This window comes from Eublepharis macularius, chromosome 13 (genome assembly GCF_028583425.1).
Source record: "Eublepharis macularius isolate TG4126 chromosome 13, MPM_Emac_v1.0, whole genome shotgun sequence".
Classification (NCBI taxonomy): Eukaryota; Metazoa; Chordata; class Lepidosauria; order Squamata; family Eublepharidae; genus Eublepharis; species Eublepharis macularius.
The window spans coordinates 45,847,870-45,865,190 of NC_072802.1; the positions used below are offsets into that span (position 1 = coordinate 45,847,870).

At 47.0% G+C, this 17,321-nt stretch overlaps 1 protein-coding gene across 1 annotated transcript; it reads right to left on the reverse strand.

Annotated features, from left to right (window-relative positions):
- Positions 1-6,984: 6,984 nt before the first annotated feature.
- Positions 6,985-11,869, reverse strand: PRRG3 (proline rich and Gla domain 3). Its single transcript, XM_054995850.1, has 3 exons — positions 11,695-11,869; positions 8,770-8,930; positions 6,985-7,518 (listed from the first exon to the last, which is right to left on the reverse strand). Exons 1-3 carry the CDS (start codon positions 11,867-11,869, stop codon positions 6,985-6,987), a joined length of 870 nt encoding a protein of 289 aa, XP_054851825.1.
- Between the last annotated feature and the right edge of the window lie 5,452 nt (positions 11,870-17,321).

Below are 17,321 nucleotides of genomic sequence, written 5' to 3' on the forward strand. Positions count from 1 at the left end.
TTGGGAAAGCTTCACCTGTTGATTTTTGCCTGCCACGCTGCCGCTCGCTTTTAAAAAAAAAAAAAAGTAACAGACTTTTCCAAGCTGAGTCGATCAGTGGCAAAGGAAAGGCACTCTGCACATGTTTACAGCATCTTTCTTTGTGTGCGTGTGTATGCGTGTGTAACATAGAAATGTTGGACTAGAACGGGAAGATCCAGGTTCAAATCTACTTTCTGCCCTGAAAATCACTGGTTAGCCTTTGGCACGTCTCTGTCAGCCTAACCTACCTCACAGGGTTAGTGTGAGGATAACATTGAGGAAAGGAGAACCATGTTCACCCTCAACTCCTTGAAGGAAAGGTGGGATAAAATGTAACAGATAGATCTCACTGTGCCTGGCAGAAATTAGTTATACAATCCCTTCTTATGCATAATGTGTCTATTTTTATTCTCAAATGACACAAAATGTTGATAAAGAGCTTGCAGGCCAGGCTACCACCCCCAGTCTCTGGCCTGGGGAAAATGTATCCCCCCCCTCCCACCACAGGCCCTGCTTTGGCCCTGCCCCCCCCCCTCCTTTCTTTTCCCTGACCTAATTGCAGCTGGGCTCTGGTACTGAATGCCAACCAAATGCAGTGGGTGTCGTGATCTCGATTCAGGCACTGCATCTTGGAGGTATCCCGTAGAACTGTGCAAAAAAAATTTTTAAAAATCAGCTTCCAGTCTTTAATTATTTAAATGATGTCTGTGTTTGGAATTATTTTAATCAGTTGAGTAGTTGTTTCTATGGATTTCAATGGGAAATGCATTTTGGGATGCAACTCCCCCACACACACACTCACACATAGAGTTAGAGTGAAACTCTCAGGGGTTGTACAGTGTGCCCCTTATCCAAGGGATCCATCCTCTCCGCAAAACTAGAGGAAGAAGGGAGAAAATGTCTCCAATTTAAGAGGCAATTAAAATTCTCCCTTGCAGAGTGGGCAAAGATCCAGAGGAGTTAGCTGTGTTATAGTCTGTAGCAGCAAAATAGAAGAGTCCAGTAGCACCTTTAAGACTAACCAACTTTACTGTAGCATGAGCTTTCGAGAATCACAGTTCTCTTCGTCAGATGCGTGGAGGGTAAAGAGGGTAAAGGAGTGGGCAAAGAGATTGATGTGTGGCTGGGTTGGTTTTTCATCCTTTTCAGGGATGTTTTAGTGTTGTGAGTCTATATTTAAATGTAAATGGAGCATGCACAACAGCTACACCACAGCCTGGACCCCACATTCTAAATCACCCTCTTCCAGCTGATTTTTGATACTGGAGCCTTCCCCCCCCCCCCCCATTTGCAGGAGGCAGTGAGTGAGAATCTGCCCACCACTGGCCAGGCCTGAGTTGAGCCATCTCTGCAGCATCACCGTTTAGCACCGAAGCCAGAGGGGCAGCATTGCTGGACCTGCTCCTGGGCCCATTTAACTTCCCATTCTGGCCCTACTGTCATTGATCTAATCCATGGAGAATTTGGCTCCTTCCTCACAATGGGTCGCTCCCATCTCCTCTCATTTTGTTGGGGGGAGGGGTCTGCAGCATGTCTGAATAAGCAAGTGTAAGCAAAATCTTTGCCCCTATCCTCTGCCTAACCTATCACATCAGTAACTATGGGTAACCTATAACTCTGCCATGCCTAACCTGGCACGGGATACATTGTGGATTGCCTCTTTCTCTCTCTTCCCCCACCCCACCTGCTTTCCAGACAAGGTAAGCAACAGGTTTGCCTCCAGGTCTTCTTGGCTAACTTATCCACTCTGGACCCTTTCTAGTCTGGCTTCAGGATGGATTGTGGAATGGAGATGGCCCCTTGATGACCGCCATCTATAGTCAAAGGCAATGCTTCTTTGTTGCTTCTAACGAATCTATCTACAACCTCTGATAATGCCATCCTGTTGAGGTGTTTGGAGGCAGAAGCAGGTATCGGGATTTGCCTTGAATTGGATTAACTTGTTCATCATGGATTGGACTCAAGGTTTGCAGTCAGAGATCGGTTATCTTCAGAGTGGGAGCTGTCTTGTGGGATTCCACATGGCACAATCTTATCCCCCGTATTATTCAATATCTATGCAAATCCATTAGGAGAAATCATTCATAGCTTTGGAATGGATCTCATTAATACGCTGATGACACCCAGCCCTCTCTCTGTGTATCCAAATCCCCTGGCAATATGGTAAAAGTCTTGAGCAACTGCCTAACTGCTATGGTTAAATGGCAGAAAGTGAACAAATTGAAACTGAACACAGAAAAGACAGAAGTAATACTAGTTGGAAAGCCTGAGGTTTTAAATTACATCATGCTTCCCACTTTCAATAGGGTTCAGCTGACCCTTGCTGACTTGGTGAAGGGCCGACGGCTTAGACTGGACTCTGCATTATTGCTGGAGAAACAAGTTAATGCAGCTTCAAAAAATGTGGTGGTTTTTTTTTCAATTTAATTTAGCCCAGAAAATGGATCATGGAAGCATTTTGGATTTCTCACCTAATTGAGCCCTAAGGGTTAACTTGAGAGCCAGTGTGGTCCGGCGGACAGAACACTGCACTTTAAACAGAGAGGCCCTAGTTTAATACCTGCCCAGCCGTGAAGCTGGCTGTGGGCCAGTCCCCCCTCTCTACCTACCCTAAAATGGGGAGAACTATAAATGCCACTTGAAGGACAAGATAAAAATGGATGAATACTCTTCAACTGAGCGCTCAAGAGGATTAAAAACATTACACTGAATGAGTTTGCAAGTGGGTTTTTTTGTTTTTTAATAAATTTCTTTTCACAGAAATAGATTGGGCTTTACAGAGTATCAACTGCAGGGTTTGTTACCATGAAAGCTGAAGAGGATGGAAGAGGCATTCCCCTTTCCAGCCAGTCCTCCAGCAAGATTCTCTGGCACTTTGTTTACAGTCCTGGCAGCAAAGACTCAGAGGAAGAGGGAGCCACACAGACCAACAACAAGGCAGGCTCAGAGCACCGCGGGCCCAGAAACCTGAATACAGAAGGCCACAAACCAGCAGCTCACTATTGTATTTCACAGTGGACGGGGTGGGCATGGGAGACCTGATGTGGACCAACACAGGGGGTTAGTTCTATGTCTGAATGCAAGGAAGGAGTTCTGTCTTCCAGCTGCCTGACTTTTATGAAAGCTTTGGCGAAAGGTTCAACATCCAACAGTATAAGAAAACAGGAATTGTAGGGAAGTGCTGTTGCACTTCTTCATCACAGGAATGGATTCACACCACTGCGTTCTGAAAATCAGCCCACATGGAAATTTGCATGGAAGTCAACCTCACAAAAGTGCTAGGCCCACCCCAAAAGGAGCTGCTGACATAAATTCAGGATTCTCACGAGGAGCAGAAGCCCAACTTGGGCTGCCCAAGCTATGTTCAAAAGTTCCAGGTAGGTCTCGCCCAAGACTCTGCACCTGCAAAGATGCATGACCCGCAATTTATTCTGATGCGATTTTTCATGCTTTTATTGAAACACCCTGGCAAGTGGCTGTGTGTGCCCAAAGCTGGGAACTTCCCAAATCTCACCTCATCTGCTTTATGATAACAACAGGGACTTTTTTACTAAGCTGCTGTGAGGCCTAGCGCAACTGAAGTCTCTGAACACTTGAAATGCCCAATATCACTATCATCATACTGGTAAGCTGCCTTGAAGGCCTGAAACGGGTCAAAAGGTGATTAGGAATTTAAATATAGAACACACATGCACCTGCAAAGCAACACCAGCAGCATCGTCACTTCCGCATTTAGCCTGCATGTCATCTGCTATCCATGCTTGACGAATGGACAGTTAAACAGTGTCACCAGAATGTCTTGCCCAGTTTTCTGTTTTGTTTTGGAAGCTGCTTTGGCTGAGGCAGTGAGTAAACACTTTTCAATTCTTCCTGGTTTTACAGGGCAAAAAAAATGGCTACAGCTTTCTTTGGTTAGTGTTTTATGCTGCTGTTCTCAGCATAAAAGGGAGGATTTTTTAAAAAAAAATCAGGGGAAAGGAGGCGCCAGAGAGCCCAAAATATGCTGCGGGGAGGAGGCAGGCAAGTCTCCAATGTGCTCTTTGTTGTAAACAGTGTGACGGGCAACTAGAAGCCAGCCTCCTGCTCTGGCTTTGGTGGACCCTGAGCAATTGACAACCCCACTCTCAGGCTAATGAAAGGACCTTCAACAACACGATTCCGTTACCAGTCCTACTCTTCCATGTATGATATTCAGAGGATACCTGCAGAGAGGCTTGCAGTATCCGCCTCACGCTTATTGGTCCTCCCACCCCATCCCCCTGCCCCCCAAAATCCTTTGAGGAAATCCTCACCTAAGGTGGGAAGGGAACGGAGTGATTGACAATTTTGTGTGTCTTTTTTTAATTTCTTACTTCTTTCTCATTTATATTCTGCCCGCCTTAAATCCCCAAAATATGGAAGGGTGGGAATCCTTCCAACCACAAGTCTTTTTTTTTTTTTTAAAGCCTGGATATCGTTCGCTGTTGATTTGTGGGTATCAGTTCCATGATATCTGGTTGGCTCCATGTAAAAAAAAAAATTAACTTCATGTCTCATGTTACATGATGTACACTTTGCTTTCAATAAAATGTCTACAAAGAAAAAAAAGGCAACATACATGTGAACACACCTGACTAAACTTTAGCACCATCGACAAGGAAGTGTGTTGGGGGGGCATCACTGAGCAAAACTTGAGCCTGAACCAGCCCTACCACGTTGCAGAAGGAGATAGGCCCCATTTGTCTGTGGCATGAAAGGAAGCATCATACAAGGGGGACAGGAGGCAGCACCTCCCTGCCTAGGCCTCTGCTGGGGGACTGTGAACTGGATCCTGTGACATTGTTCCCCTTGCGCTTCTCTCTTGCTGCTGCAGAGACTTTCCTCGACTATAGTGCTTGTTTTGTCTTCCATGTGCACAGGATCAATGTTTTTCAAGGAGCCCTTACAAGTACAGGAGTGCTAGCAGCAGAGGAAAGCCTTTGCAGAAGCCAGAGAGAAGCAATAGGAAAACAATATCATCGAATTCAAACTCGTACCTTATTCTGGACTGGTCACCATCTTCTCAGAAAGGTGCAGAAAGAAACCAGGACAATGGCATGTGCAGCAAAAAGCAGACAAAGGGGCTGAAAGAGCCAGTCAGACACATCCTCATTTCTAACATGGGTCCTTACAACATTCAGATCAGAACTGCAACACATGGGTAGCCTCTACAATCTCTGCACTGTTTTCCAGAGCTGAAATAACTGAGCGAATCACTTTTAGCCTCACTGGGGAAATGCATATGTAGCCATGCATATAAGATTCCCCAATAGGGCAAATAGCTTCTCTCCGGGGTCTGTTTCCAGCCAAGGACACAGCACCGAGAAAGGCTAAAGCCTCCTCTCTGCACAATACAATACAAATTGGGCCTGCACATACCTGGAAACTTAGTTCAATGCATGGAACTCCCAGTGCACGTCTGTTGACAGGACAGGCGGGGAATGCAAGGCTCGAGTAAGTATGAATTGACCCCTGGGCTCCAGTGGCCATTTCCAAATATCCAAAAGGAGGGATGGGGGAGGACAGCAAAAGTCAATGAAGGAAAGCTCAGCTAAAAAGAGGTTTAAGCGGAAACAGATTCCGCTGGTTTCATCCTTTCTATTCAGCTTAAGAAAAGACTGGATATAGCCCACGCAGGTTCTGCACATGAATCTCCCCTTCCCACTACTCTCCTTTCTCTGGGGCATATACAGTGCAATCTAGAAGCAACACTTAAAGCCAGCCAGAAGGGCTGGATTGTGACAAGTGTCTGCTTTCACACACGCTCACAAGGTGAAGCAGACATTCCAGTAGAGCACAGAGGGAGGAACAGACAAGCCTCCGAACTTCCAGCAAGGCTCCAAGTTCCCAGAAGAACAGGAAGGAAGAGGAAGACATGCATTACGAAGCAACGAGGAGGAAAAAGAACGAGGCTTTTGGCTCACTCAAGGCGAAAATGAGGCCTCATTCAGCAGCTGGAAAGAGACAGACATCGCAAGCCTTCCCCCATCGCAGTTTCACAGAACAATTGCTCAGAGACATCAAGACAATGATGACCATCAACACAAGAATATGAAACACAGTCATAGGAGGTTTGCTTTGGGCTACTTCAAAAAGACCCACATTTTTCTCTGTTTGCTGGGGCTCAAGACAAGGAAAACACTGGAGTGGTGGGAAGTGAGGGAGAGGGAGGGAGGGGCAGTGAGAGACCACATGCTCCTGCTCTTTCCCCTCCCCAGCCAACTCCCTTGGTTGTGCAAAGCTGTGCTTGGTGGGACAGGAAATGGTACACACGACCACACATCCAGCACATATAAGAAGTGGTCAAACACATCCCGGGACGAACACACATCAGCAGTGAGCAAGTGAAAAGCTGAGAGCACCCCACCCACCCTCTCCTCCCAGGCCACAAAAAAGGCCTGATCAGAAGCTGGTTGTGACCTGGATACACAGACTCCCAAGAGCCATGCCCCTCCCAGCAGGTGTTGAGCAGGCCCAGGTGAGCTCTGGCAAGAGCAGTGAGGCAGGTGCAAATGCAGGGGAATGTCACGCGCCTTGCTGGAGACCCAGCACTGAAAAACCCAAGCCCAGTACCCTGCCAACCGCCTCCTCTTACAGCATGCGAGGGAAGAGGAATGTAGCTACCCCTTGGCAAGCAATGAGAGAACCATCCCGAAACCACCCCCAAGGCAAGCGTGTTGTACTCTCACAGGAAGTCCTTCCACAGTGGAGCACCAGGGGTGTCAATACCACCGCCACCCCATGCCTTCCATAACTGTATACCCAGGAGACTAGAAAGTTGAGCTCGCTGGAACCTTGACAGTTTCTTCAGCACCCCCTGCTGGAAAAGGGAGGAGCGTTCATGGAATCTGCTATCGCCGGAGTTTTTGGTGAGTGTGAAGGATAAGGCTTCTCCGTGACGGCATCTTCTGGTCGAACATAAATATGGAGAGCAGCACCAGGCTACTATTTCCCTGGGCCAGGAATGGCGGTCACAATCTCCTCATACTTGGGGGGCGGGTCACTGTAAGACAAGCTGGTTTCCTCGCCACTGCTGTTCTCAGGATGCCCGGTCACCTCCTCGTACGAAGGTGGTGGGGTCGCGCTTGACAATCTCATCAGGGCAGAGACGGAAGGATCGGAGGGATGGAGGGTGCTGTCTGGCTGGCTGGTAGACCCAAGACCCCACCGGCCATTGCCAGCCCCTCTGCTGCCTGGGTCCCGCTGGCAGTGGGCTTCACTTTGACTGTGCGAGGACTCTCGGTACACCATCACCCTGGGGAGGCTGCGGCCTGCTCGGCTGGCTAAGTAGCGGTTCTGGGCATAAGAAGGACGGTGGCGCGTGGCCTTCTGGAGCTGACACCTCCATATAATGAACAGGGCAATTACTATAAGCAAAGCAACACCTAGCAAGGGCACTACAACATACATGGCATCTGACCGCCCTGTGCCTTCTGTGGGATTCTTGACAGAATAAGCATAATCTTTCCAAAATTCCATCTGCATGGGGAAATAAAACAAAGCCGTGATCAACAAAAGCTCTTCTGGCAGGTCCCAATGCCTTCCACAGGCATCTTCCTGAGTACAGAAGGAAGTCAGTGGCTATCACCAAGAGCATTATGGGAACAGGAGCTAAGGGCTCTTGGAAAGCAGCAAGGAACCAAACAGGAAAGCAGCTACAACTATTGGATGAGATCTATCTCATGGCCAAGCCTGCAGCAGCAGCTCTCTCTCCACAAAGACCACCTCAACCCCATCTTCTCACATGCCCCACCTCAGTCAATTTGGGACACTAAAAATGGCACAAAGACTGAAAAATTAAGTTAAAACCATAATAAACAATGTATTTGTCCTTACAACCACATTGTTCACAGAGTGAGATTTGTTTTCTGCAGTGTTTTTGTTTTCTGAATGGAGGCCCAAAGATCCACAACCACTTAAGTGTGCCACAGAGCCAGAAATCAGCCTTGCCTCTCCCAGATTTAGACCACCAAGCACTCTATCACCCACCTGGTTAGATTAAGCCTAGTTAGCATCACAGTGATACAATGAAATGGAAATGATGTGATCCAGAGAGGGCCATTTTTGTTTTATTGTACTTGAAAGCATGGAGATGGCTGTGATGTTGACTGCAGCAACATCTCTGGGGTGAGGAGAGAGAAGTGCAGCTATTTCCCTCATGCACACCATTTTCATGATCCTAAACAGTTGCACCAGTGTGGTGTAGTAGATAGACTAGGATATGGGCGACCCAGGTTCAAATCTCCACTCTCCCATGGAAGCTTGCTGGGTGACACACTTTCAGTCTAAACTCAGGAGCAGACTGGGAAAGGAAAACTGCCCTGGACTTAGAAGGAGGTGACTCTGCTTAGAATGGCATTTGTAAATTACCCCCTGAAGCTACTATTAGCCACATAGCAGAAAAAAATACCATTATACCATGTATTTCTCCCCCACTGTGGGTCCAATAGGAGCTTGAGGAGGGATTTAGATCAGGGAGAAATCAAATGGAGCCCCTGACACTGCTTTATGTTTTAAAAAAAAGAAAATACCCCCAAGAAATCAGATCATCTTCAAGATTAGGAAATAGAGGGGATGATAAAGAATGTAAAGAAACACAAATTCCTGTGAATGGACAGGGAGAAGCTAAGAATAAGTCACTTGGCAAGGACAGAAGAGACACCTTTCCACCTGCTCACTGAACTTCAAAACCCAGCACTCAGACCTTTTCCTCTCTCTGTGGCCACATACCGTCTTCTCCTTGTTTTCAAACACCTCCTTGACTTCTTCGTAGCTGCAGATCTCCTCAACACACTCCCGCTCAATGGTGCCCTGCCGGAATTCCTCCAAGAAGCCATTGGCTCGAGGGAAGCGCTTGAGAACAGAGTGGGCATTCTGGGCTGCCAGAAAAGCTGCAAAGCACACAAGAGAACAGCAAACAGAAGTACCCCCACTCCTCAGCATAGAGACATGGGCCACCAAGCCAGGCAGGAGTGAAGGCTGGCCCAAAGACATCCAACTGATTCACTGAAGTCTCTTTCTCTGCCCCCACCCTTCCAAACTATTGTACTACCAGGGGACCAATCCTAAGCAGGTCAACTTAGAATTTTTCTCTCAGAAAAACTGTTCATAGGATCACACTGTAGATTGTGATCTGGACAGAGAGGCCTCATCTCAAATACACTTTTTCTGTTTTTAATATAGAACAAAACATACACTTAATGTCATTCATTGCATAGGATGACTGGTTTATTATGTCAAATATTCTGTGTCAGGGCCTTGAACAGGTAGCTTGCAAGCTACTTTTAGCTCATCAGCGACTGAAGAGTATGTTGTGCAGTCACTAGAAGACCCAGGAAAAGATCTTGGGAGAGAATTCCCTTGCAAGATTTCAGATACATTGGAAAGCTCAAACAATGGACCTGCCATGTCTTTCTGGGCAGAAGAAACTGCAACCAGGGGGAATCAAATTTAATATTTATATAGTATACATATTAAGTTGGCTTATTTATTTATAAATTTCTAACATATAGATATTTAATATTAATATTTAATATTAATATTAACTATATATTGTATGTTTGAGTAGCTTGGGCTTTTAATTACTCTCATTACAGAAAAGGTTGATGGTCCCTATTCTGTATCATTTCACAGATGTGTTGTATTTAGTTGGCCAGTGGGGGACTTGTAAGCTTTTGATATTCCAGGTTGCAAATTTTGGCATTCTGTCTTGCCGAAGCCAATGTCTCAAGAACCTATTGAGCCTTACTGTCCTATTCTTTGAACCCTCATGCCAAGAAGAGAAAGAAACATAACCCAGTCTCTAAGAGAGCAGGGGTCACTTACTTGCCATGTTGGATCTTCACTCAGTTACTTGAAGGTCTCAGCCATCTGTTGGGAAGAGACCACATCAGCCACAGGTACTTGAGCTGCCAAGCCCAAACCCCAGTCCCCACCCCCACCCCGCACAGGAAGTGTCTCAGAGTTGGGACTCTTGCAGGTCCAAATCTGATCGCTCAGCTGCCTGCTCCTCTCAAGAAAATCAAGGCAATATCTAAAGAGAATCCCAGAAGTCACTACCAATTAGAATCCAGTCCAATGGTAATGAGTTGATCTTGATTGGCTGGAAACAAAATGGGTTGTTTGAGTTGAAACAAAATGAAATTCAGCAGAGATAAATGCAACGTTCTTAATTTAAGCAAAAAGAAACAAATACATAGTTACAAGATGGTGGATACTTGGCTTGGCACTAATTCATGAACAAAGGATCTTGACATCACAACTGATTGCAAGCAGAGCATGAGTGGGCAGTGTGGTGCCACTGCAAAGTACACTACTGCAATTTTATATTGTATTAACAGAAGCATAGTATCCATGCCATGGGAAGTAATAGCTTTACTCTTCAACAAATCAGTCAGACCTTGGCTGGAGCACTGTATCCTGTTCTGAGTCCTACATTTTAAGAAGGATGTAGAAAAAGTGGAACAGGTTTGGAGAAGGGCAGCAAAGATAGTCTGGGGTATGGAAAACAAGTTGTATGAGGAAAGATTGAAGAATTGTAAAGCCAACTCAACTAGCAGCCGTCCCCATACTCCACAGTAGTCAATTCCACTGCTGGAGTGAAGAAGTGCTTCTGTCAGTTTTTCCTGAATCAACTCTACACCGACTTCACTGGCTGCCTGCAAGTTCTGGCATTATGGAAGAGGGAGAAAAAGTCCTCTTTATCCAGTTTTCCACCCTACACATAATTGTATACGCTTCTATCATGTCCCACTGTTAGTTGTCTGTTCTCTAATTCCCCAAACTCCTTAGTCTTTCCTAAAGGAGCTCCACCCCTTTTGACATTTTGCTTGCCCTTTTCTGCATCTTTTCCATCACTACAATATCTGTTTTGAGATACTGCAAAGGGGCTGCACTATATGTCTATCCAAAGTCATTACAATACTGATAGCCTTATTTTCAGTCCCCTTCTTAATAATTCCTCAGTAAGTTCCCTGCTTCCACATACTGAATCAACACAACAATTCAGGATAGAAAATATGAACTAAAATTCTTTAGTCTTCCACTTACACTTCCATTCAAATCTACACAAACCTCTTGAAACTTACTCTTTAAACTTCAGCAAGCCTTGTGTTCTGAGACATAAATTGCTCCGTGTTCCCATTGGTTACACATAGAGAAATCCTGCCATTCAGGTTTCCCTAAGTCAGTGGCAGAGGCAATTACACAAAATGCAAAACCCCCAGCTTTTCAGGCAGACAAATCTGCACACAGGAGAGGAGTCTCTCAGCATGACCATAAACATGAGTAATACTTCTTGCTGTGAACAAAAAAAGGCAACTGACACCCACAAGCGATAGCAACAAAGGGTGGAGTGGATGGTCGTCAGAGGTACCCTCCCCCTCCCAAAAAAAGAGCTGTAGCTATAACAAGGAATTAATGATGTCACTAGTGAAATCAAGGAGCTCCCAGTCACGCACACAGGTTTTTGCATCCAGAGATTGGGAAGCAGCACATTGCAAAGCATCCCTCTGAATGTTTGGTGCAAACGGAGAACCTCACAGATGTCAATGGGTTAATTCTCCAGGCTTCGTAGGGCAAACAAGCTCCTGGAACCCAGCCCCAAATGCCTCCTCCTCCCCCGTACTAAAGGAGCGTTTTCCTCTATAAATATACCATCCCCATCACTAGAGGAGGTTGCCATGGCAACCGCGAGGAGGCGTGAGGGATGCAGCGATGGGGATGCTGCTGACGTCACGCGCTCCACATGCAGGAATGTGGTACCCAGCGGTCGCGGCAGGGCGGGCGGGGAGCTCTCCGACGAGCCCAGAGCCGAAAAAAGCCCTTCCATCGCCGCGTGGGATTCCCTAGTCGGCTGGCAGTCGGGATTCCCAGACGCCCCATACCGATTATGCGCGAGCCTTCGAACAAGTTTCAGGAGCATTTTCGCCTCCGAGCAAGTATCGCGAAAGGAGGAATAACAGACGGGGCGGAGGGGTGCCCTCCCGCCACAAAGCCGTTGCCCCGGGATGGAGAGGAGACCGGAGGCAGAGGCATCCTCTGCTGTGCAAGAAAGGCATGTCCCGTCCAGTTTCCTCCAATACCAGCAACATCACTTCGGGCATCCCCCGGGCACAAACACGCGCGCTCGCTCCCCCTCCCCCCTCCTTCGGCCGCCCCTCACCCTGGCTTCATGCCTCCTATCCGCAGTCCTCGTCCTCCTTCTCGAAGCCGCCCGCCGAACGCCTGCCGGTCGGGTTGGATCTGATGGGATCCAACCCGATCTTTTTCTCGCCTGCCCTGCCCAGCCCTACCCAGAGCAGTCTGCCTGGGGGGCGTGGCCGAGCCGTGCGTCCTGACCAATCATACCCGTCGGGGGGGAGGCGTGAACCGAGGCGTTCCTACCAAAGCCCATGCCGGCCGTGAGCAAGGCGCGTCAGCGAACTCGGCCTTTCCTTTTTGCGCCCAATCACAGCGCGCATCGCGAAGTGGAGGCGGGCCTTAGGCCGACCTGCCCAACCGCGGGGTGGCAAGGACGTTCAAAGGGGTGTCCCTGGGCTTTCTGGGGGCCGTAGTCTGGAGGCTGCAGCGGCGTGTAGGGCTGGGGATCCCGAGTTGTGAGCGGGGCGCTGGACTAGGTGGTGTCTTCAGTAATTTCAGCCCCTTTAGGGCCTGGGCGGCTGCCCTGAATGTCATCAGGGGGCGCCTCCGCAAGCGCGCGGCGGGCAGTGCAGCCGTCGATGCCGAATTCTCTTCACGAAATTCTGCTGCAAATGCCAAGGCGGCGGCGGCAGCTGCTGCTGCTGCTGCTGCTGCTGCTGCTGCTGCCCCCTTCTGTGCGCGTCCGGGGAGCTCGAATGCTGCAGTTCCTAGCAGCAAGGCTGAGCGCTAAGAGCCGGTGGACAGGCATGGTGCCGCTGGACCAGTTCTTGCCCCCCTCGCAGGGCGGTTGCTCAATGACGCTCCCTCTTTGGGCGGGTTGTAGAGAGGCCTGGAGATGGACGGGGCACAGCAGAGGGATGAGCGCTGCTCTCGCCTTCCCCGCGGCTGCTCTAGGGAAATGGGAACTAAAGCCCGTTGTAGGCAGAAAGAGCAGTGGACGAAGGTGCTGCCTGTCTCGCAAGCGAAGGGGCCTCGTGCTCCGCAGGCATTAAAAACCCGCTGGCGGCGTTCGGATTCTTTAAAGCTCACACTCTGGAAATCTAGTTGGTCTCTAAGGTGGTACTGGCCCCAAATACATTGCCCGGTAATTGTTTGTATACCCTAACCTGGATAGCTCAGGTGAGCCTGGTCTCATCAGAGCTCAGAAACTAAGCAGAGTCAACTTCGGTTACTAATTGGATGGGAGACCTCCAGAGAAGATCGGGATTGCACAGCCTGTGAATGGCAAACCACTACTGATAGTTTCTTTCCATAAAAACCTCACCGGGGTCACCATAAGTCAACTCTGACTTGAGGGCATTGCACAAATAGATAAGTCGTTGTGTGTTTTGAATTTTTTTTGCACCCAATGCTATCTAAGCCAATGAAATCTGCAAAACATCCTGTATTCTGATGGAAGACTCCTGCAACTGCAGGGGGGGGATTCTTTCCCACCCCTACCCCAAAGCATTTTTACACATAGGAGGCTGCCTTATACTGAATCAACCCATTGTTCTGCCAAGGGCCATCTGGTCTACTGACTGGCAGCCATTCTCCAGGGACTCTCAGGCAGAGGTTTTTTACATCACCTGAACCCTTTAGGTGGGTCCTGGGGATTGAACCTGGGATTTGTGAAGTCATGCAGCTGACAAATAAGTTCTGACTCACAAAAGTTTGTCACAATAAGTAAGTTAGCCCTCATAGTGCCACAGGTCTCTTGGCTATTTTGCCAGATGTGGAGGACTCCAAAGCATGTTAGTTTGTAATATTTTAGCTGGCCCTAATTTTTTAAAAAATCCCACAACACAGCCTCTGAGTCCAGCAATGGAACGAGAGGAGGGGGGAAACTTACTTTTCTGTAAGAGGGAATGGGCATGGACCTGCATGAATGCATTTTATGCTGTCTGATAATTCACTTCATCTGGTAGAGTGGACTCTAGCCCATGAAGTTTCTGCTACAATAATCCTTTAGTATTTAAGGTGCTGCAAGACAATTTTGTTTTTGCTGAGACAGATTAAGGTAGCTGCTGCTCTGGAATGATTAGCCCTCTTCTCTGGAACCTTCCCTTTTCCTCTGGATTATAGATCAGATGAAGTTCCTTAATGGTGAGAGAAAAGCCCTGCACATGCTTAGCAATGTGTTATTTTATGATTATGTCTTATATTACCATGCCCCACCCAGGCATAAATTAAGCTGGGTGTGAGGTACAGTGTGGAGAGCTTGCTATGGTAAGGAAGAAAAGAGAGAAAATTGTCATAGATCTGGTTCATTTGCATCCTATCCTTTTTCCCCAAGGTGCCAGGGTGGTATGTGTGGTTCCCCCTCCCCACTTTTAATCTCACAATAACCTTGTGAGGTGCCCTGATCTGGATAGTCCAGGTGAGCCTAATCTCATCAGATCTCAGAAGCTAAGCAGGGTCGGCCTTGGTTAATAATTGAATGGGAGACTTCCATTGAATACCTGGGTTGCAGAGGTGGGCAATAGCCACCTCTGTTAGTCTCTTGCCATGAAAACCCCACCAGGGGTCACCATAAATCCGCCATGACTTGAGGGCAATCTCCTCTCCAACCCTGTGAGGTAGGATAGGCTGAGAAAAGAGTGACCAGCCCAAAGTCACCTGATGAGCTTCATGGCCAAATAGGGATTTGAGCCAGCTGCACTGGCTTTCATTTAGTTATAGCTGGAGACTTCAGGAAGTAAGGTAGGGAAAACTGGCCTAGAGCTCTGTGTCAAGGAATGAGCTGTGTTCTGTGGAGGATCCTAACAAGGGAGCCGTGGACTGTGCTTCAAGAAAAAATCAGATATATGCAAGACTGCATGACGGCTATGCTCTGTGCCCACCTTCCCCAACTGTTTATGTGTAGGAACAAGTTGCAGTTCCTTGGAGGAAAGGCACTTTACACATGCTCAGATGCTTTAGATAAAAACTTTTTATCAGTTGGAGGATATGAGATGCTTAACATTTGACCATGCAGGTTGTTTCGTGCAAGGTGAGTTAAGTTTAGAAAGTTTTTAAAAAGTTTTCAAACACTGCTCTAGGGTTTTCAGCAGCGTTGCCCATTCCAACATACCTGTGTTCTTCCTATTGTGCACCTGCAGTACAGCCAACAATTTGCCACTGCATGACTTCACTTCTAAAATGAGGCACCACTCATGAAAATTCTGTGTGGGGTAGAGGAAGGAGATAGATAATACTTTTATCTCCTCCTCTTTTTAATTTGGGTTCATACAATGAAACAGGTTGGCCAGAGATTGAGGATTGATGGGGGCGGTATCCTTATCCAATTTACATAAGTAATTCATGGAATTCATTGCTGCAAGATGTAATGGCTGTGGGGATTAGAAGACTGGACAGCAGTTCTATTGTTAGCAGCTAGTCACGATGACTAAGTCTAAATGGAACCTCCAGATTAAATGTAGTATTCCACTGAACATCAGTTGCTGGAGGCACCAATGAGGGAAGATTACCACCTTCATTCCCTACTGGCCAGTTTCTGGTGCTGGGGAAACAAGAGGCTGGGCTAGGTGGCTCTTTAGACTCATCCGGTAGAGCTTTGAAGTTTTGCCTGAATGTATATATGGGTTTGGTATCTGGGGAGTTAGTTATAAACATATGCAAAAGCAATATGCAGTTGTTCTCAGGTGAACAAAATATTTGTTTATCTACTCTGCCCAATAATCTTTAGATTCTGCTTTGGTAGCAAATGTTTGTCTTGAATTGGCACTCCTGCAAAATCACCAGGCCACACCTTGGACTTCTTAGGATGCTGGGGACTGGGCAATTCTGACACCTGCACTTTGAAAAGCAGAGGACAGGGGAGCTCCAGCAGATGTTCTGGGAGTTTGGCAAGACCAAGAGATGCATACTCAGCTGAAATAAAACAGGAATCTGGTGGCACCTTAAAGACTAACAAGTATTTTTTCTAGCATAAGCTTTTGTGTGTTAAATCCCACTTTATCCGCTGTTTGTAGAGTGTCCTCAATAGGCTGACTTATATATGAGATTGTAAAGGAAAGGAATCTATAAACCCTAGGTCAAATGGCCATGAAACTTGGGAAATACAAGGTGAGATGTAATAACATAAAATTCAAGTGTAATGGGGGAGTACAGACAGCGCATCCCCCCCCCAGCTCCTCATAAATGACAATGGGCCACCTAACAGAGATACAAACCTTGTGACCAAACCCAGATGCCAACTCTGTTCCCATATCTACTTAAGCAATATTATTAGTGAACCTCATAACATCAGCAATACCATCTTGGGTTCATCAGCGTGATCTTCCCCCAATGTGATCTGTGACATCATTTGTCAACATTGCTCTTCCACTCTTGACAGTGGACAAAAGAATAAATTGACATGCATTTGATTTTCAAAATAGTAACATTCAGAAACCAACAGAGGAACATTTAAGTCTCCCAGGACATACAGTCACTGATCTGAAAGTCAACAATCTATAGGAAAAGAACTCCAAAGGGTGAAAGTTCCGGTGTGAAACTGCTGAATTCATCACAAAGTTTGACACCTTCTCCTAAGGACTTAACAAGGACATGGGATTCCTCAGTTGTTACAGATGTTAACCATCTTAGCACACCTAGGGTTATCTAGCACAACTAGATAACAACTAATTGTTATCACCAATTACTGAGATAGTGAAAGGTCTCTCTGCATTCCTTAATTACGTTTTGCATTTTACATAGTTACATCGTACCTGGTACTTGCTGTGTTTTGTGGCCCTTTGAACTGTTTACAAATGAGTTGTTTAATGATCTTTTATTTAAATGTCTGTCTGCAGTACTGCAGCCCAAGCTCTGCTCATGACCTGAGTTCGATCCTGGTGGAAGCCAGGTTCAGGTAGCCAGCTCAAGGTTGACTCAGCCTTCCATTCTTCCGAGGTCTGTAAAATGAGTACCCAGTTTCCTGGGGGTAAAGTGTAGATGACTGGGGAAGGCAATGGCAAACCACCCCGTAACAAAAAAAAAATCTGCCAAGAAAACCTTGTGATGTGACATCCCCCCATGGGTTAGTAACGACTTGGTGCTTCCACAGGGGACCTTTACCATTTTTTACCCTAACGAGGACGCACAAAGTGCACCTGACAAAGTTAGCATTAGGCTAAATCAAACATCTTTAAGGTGCCACAAGACTAATGGTATGTGAT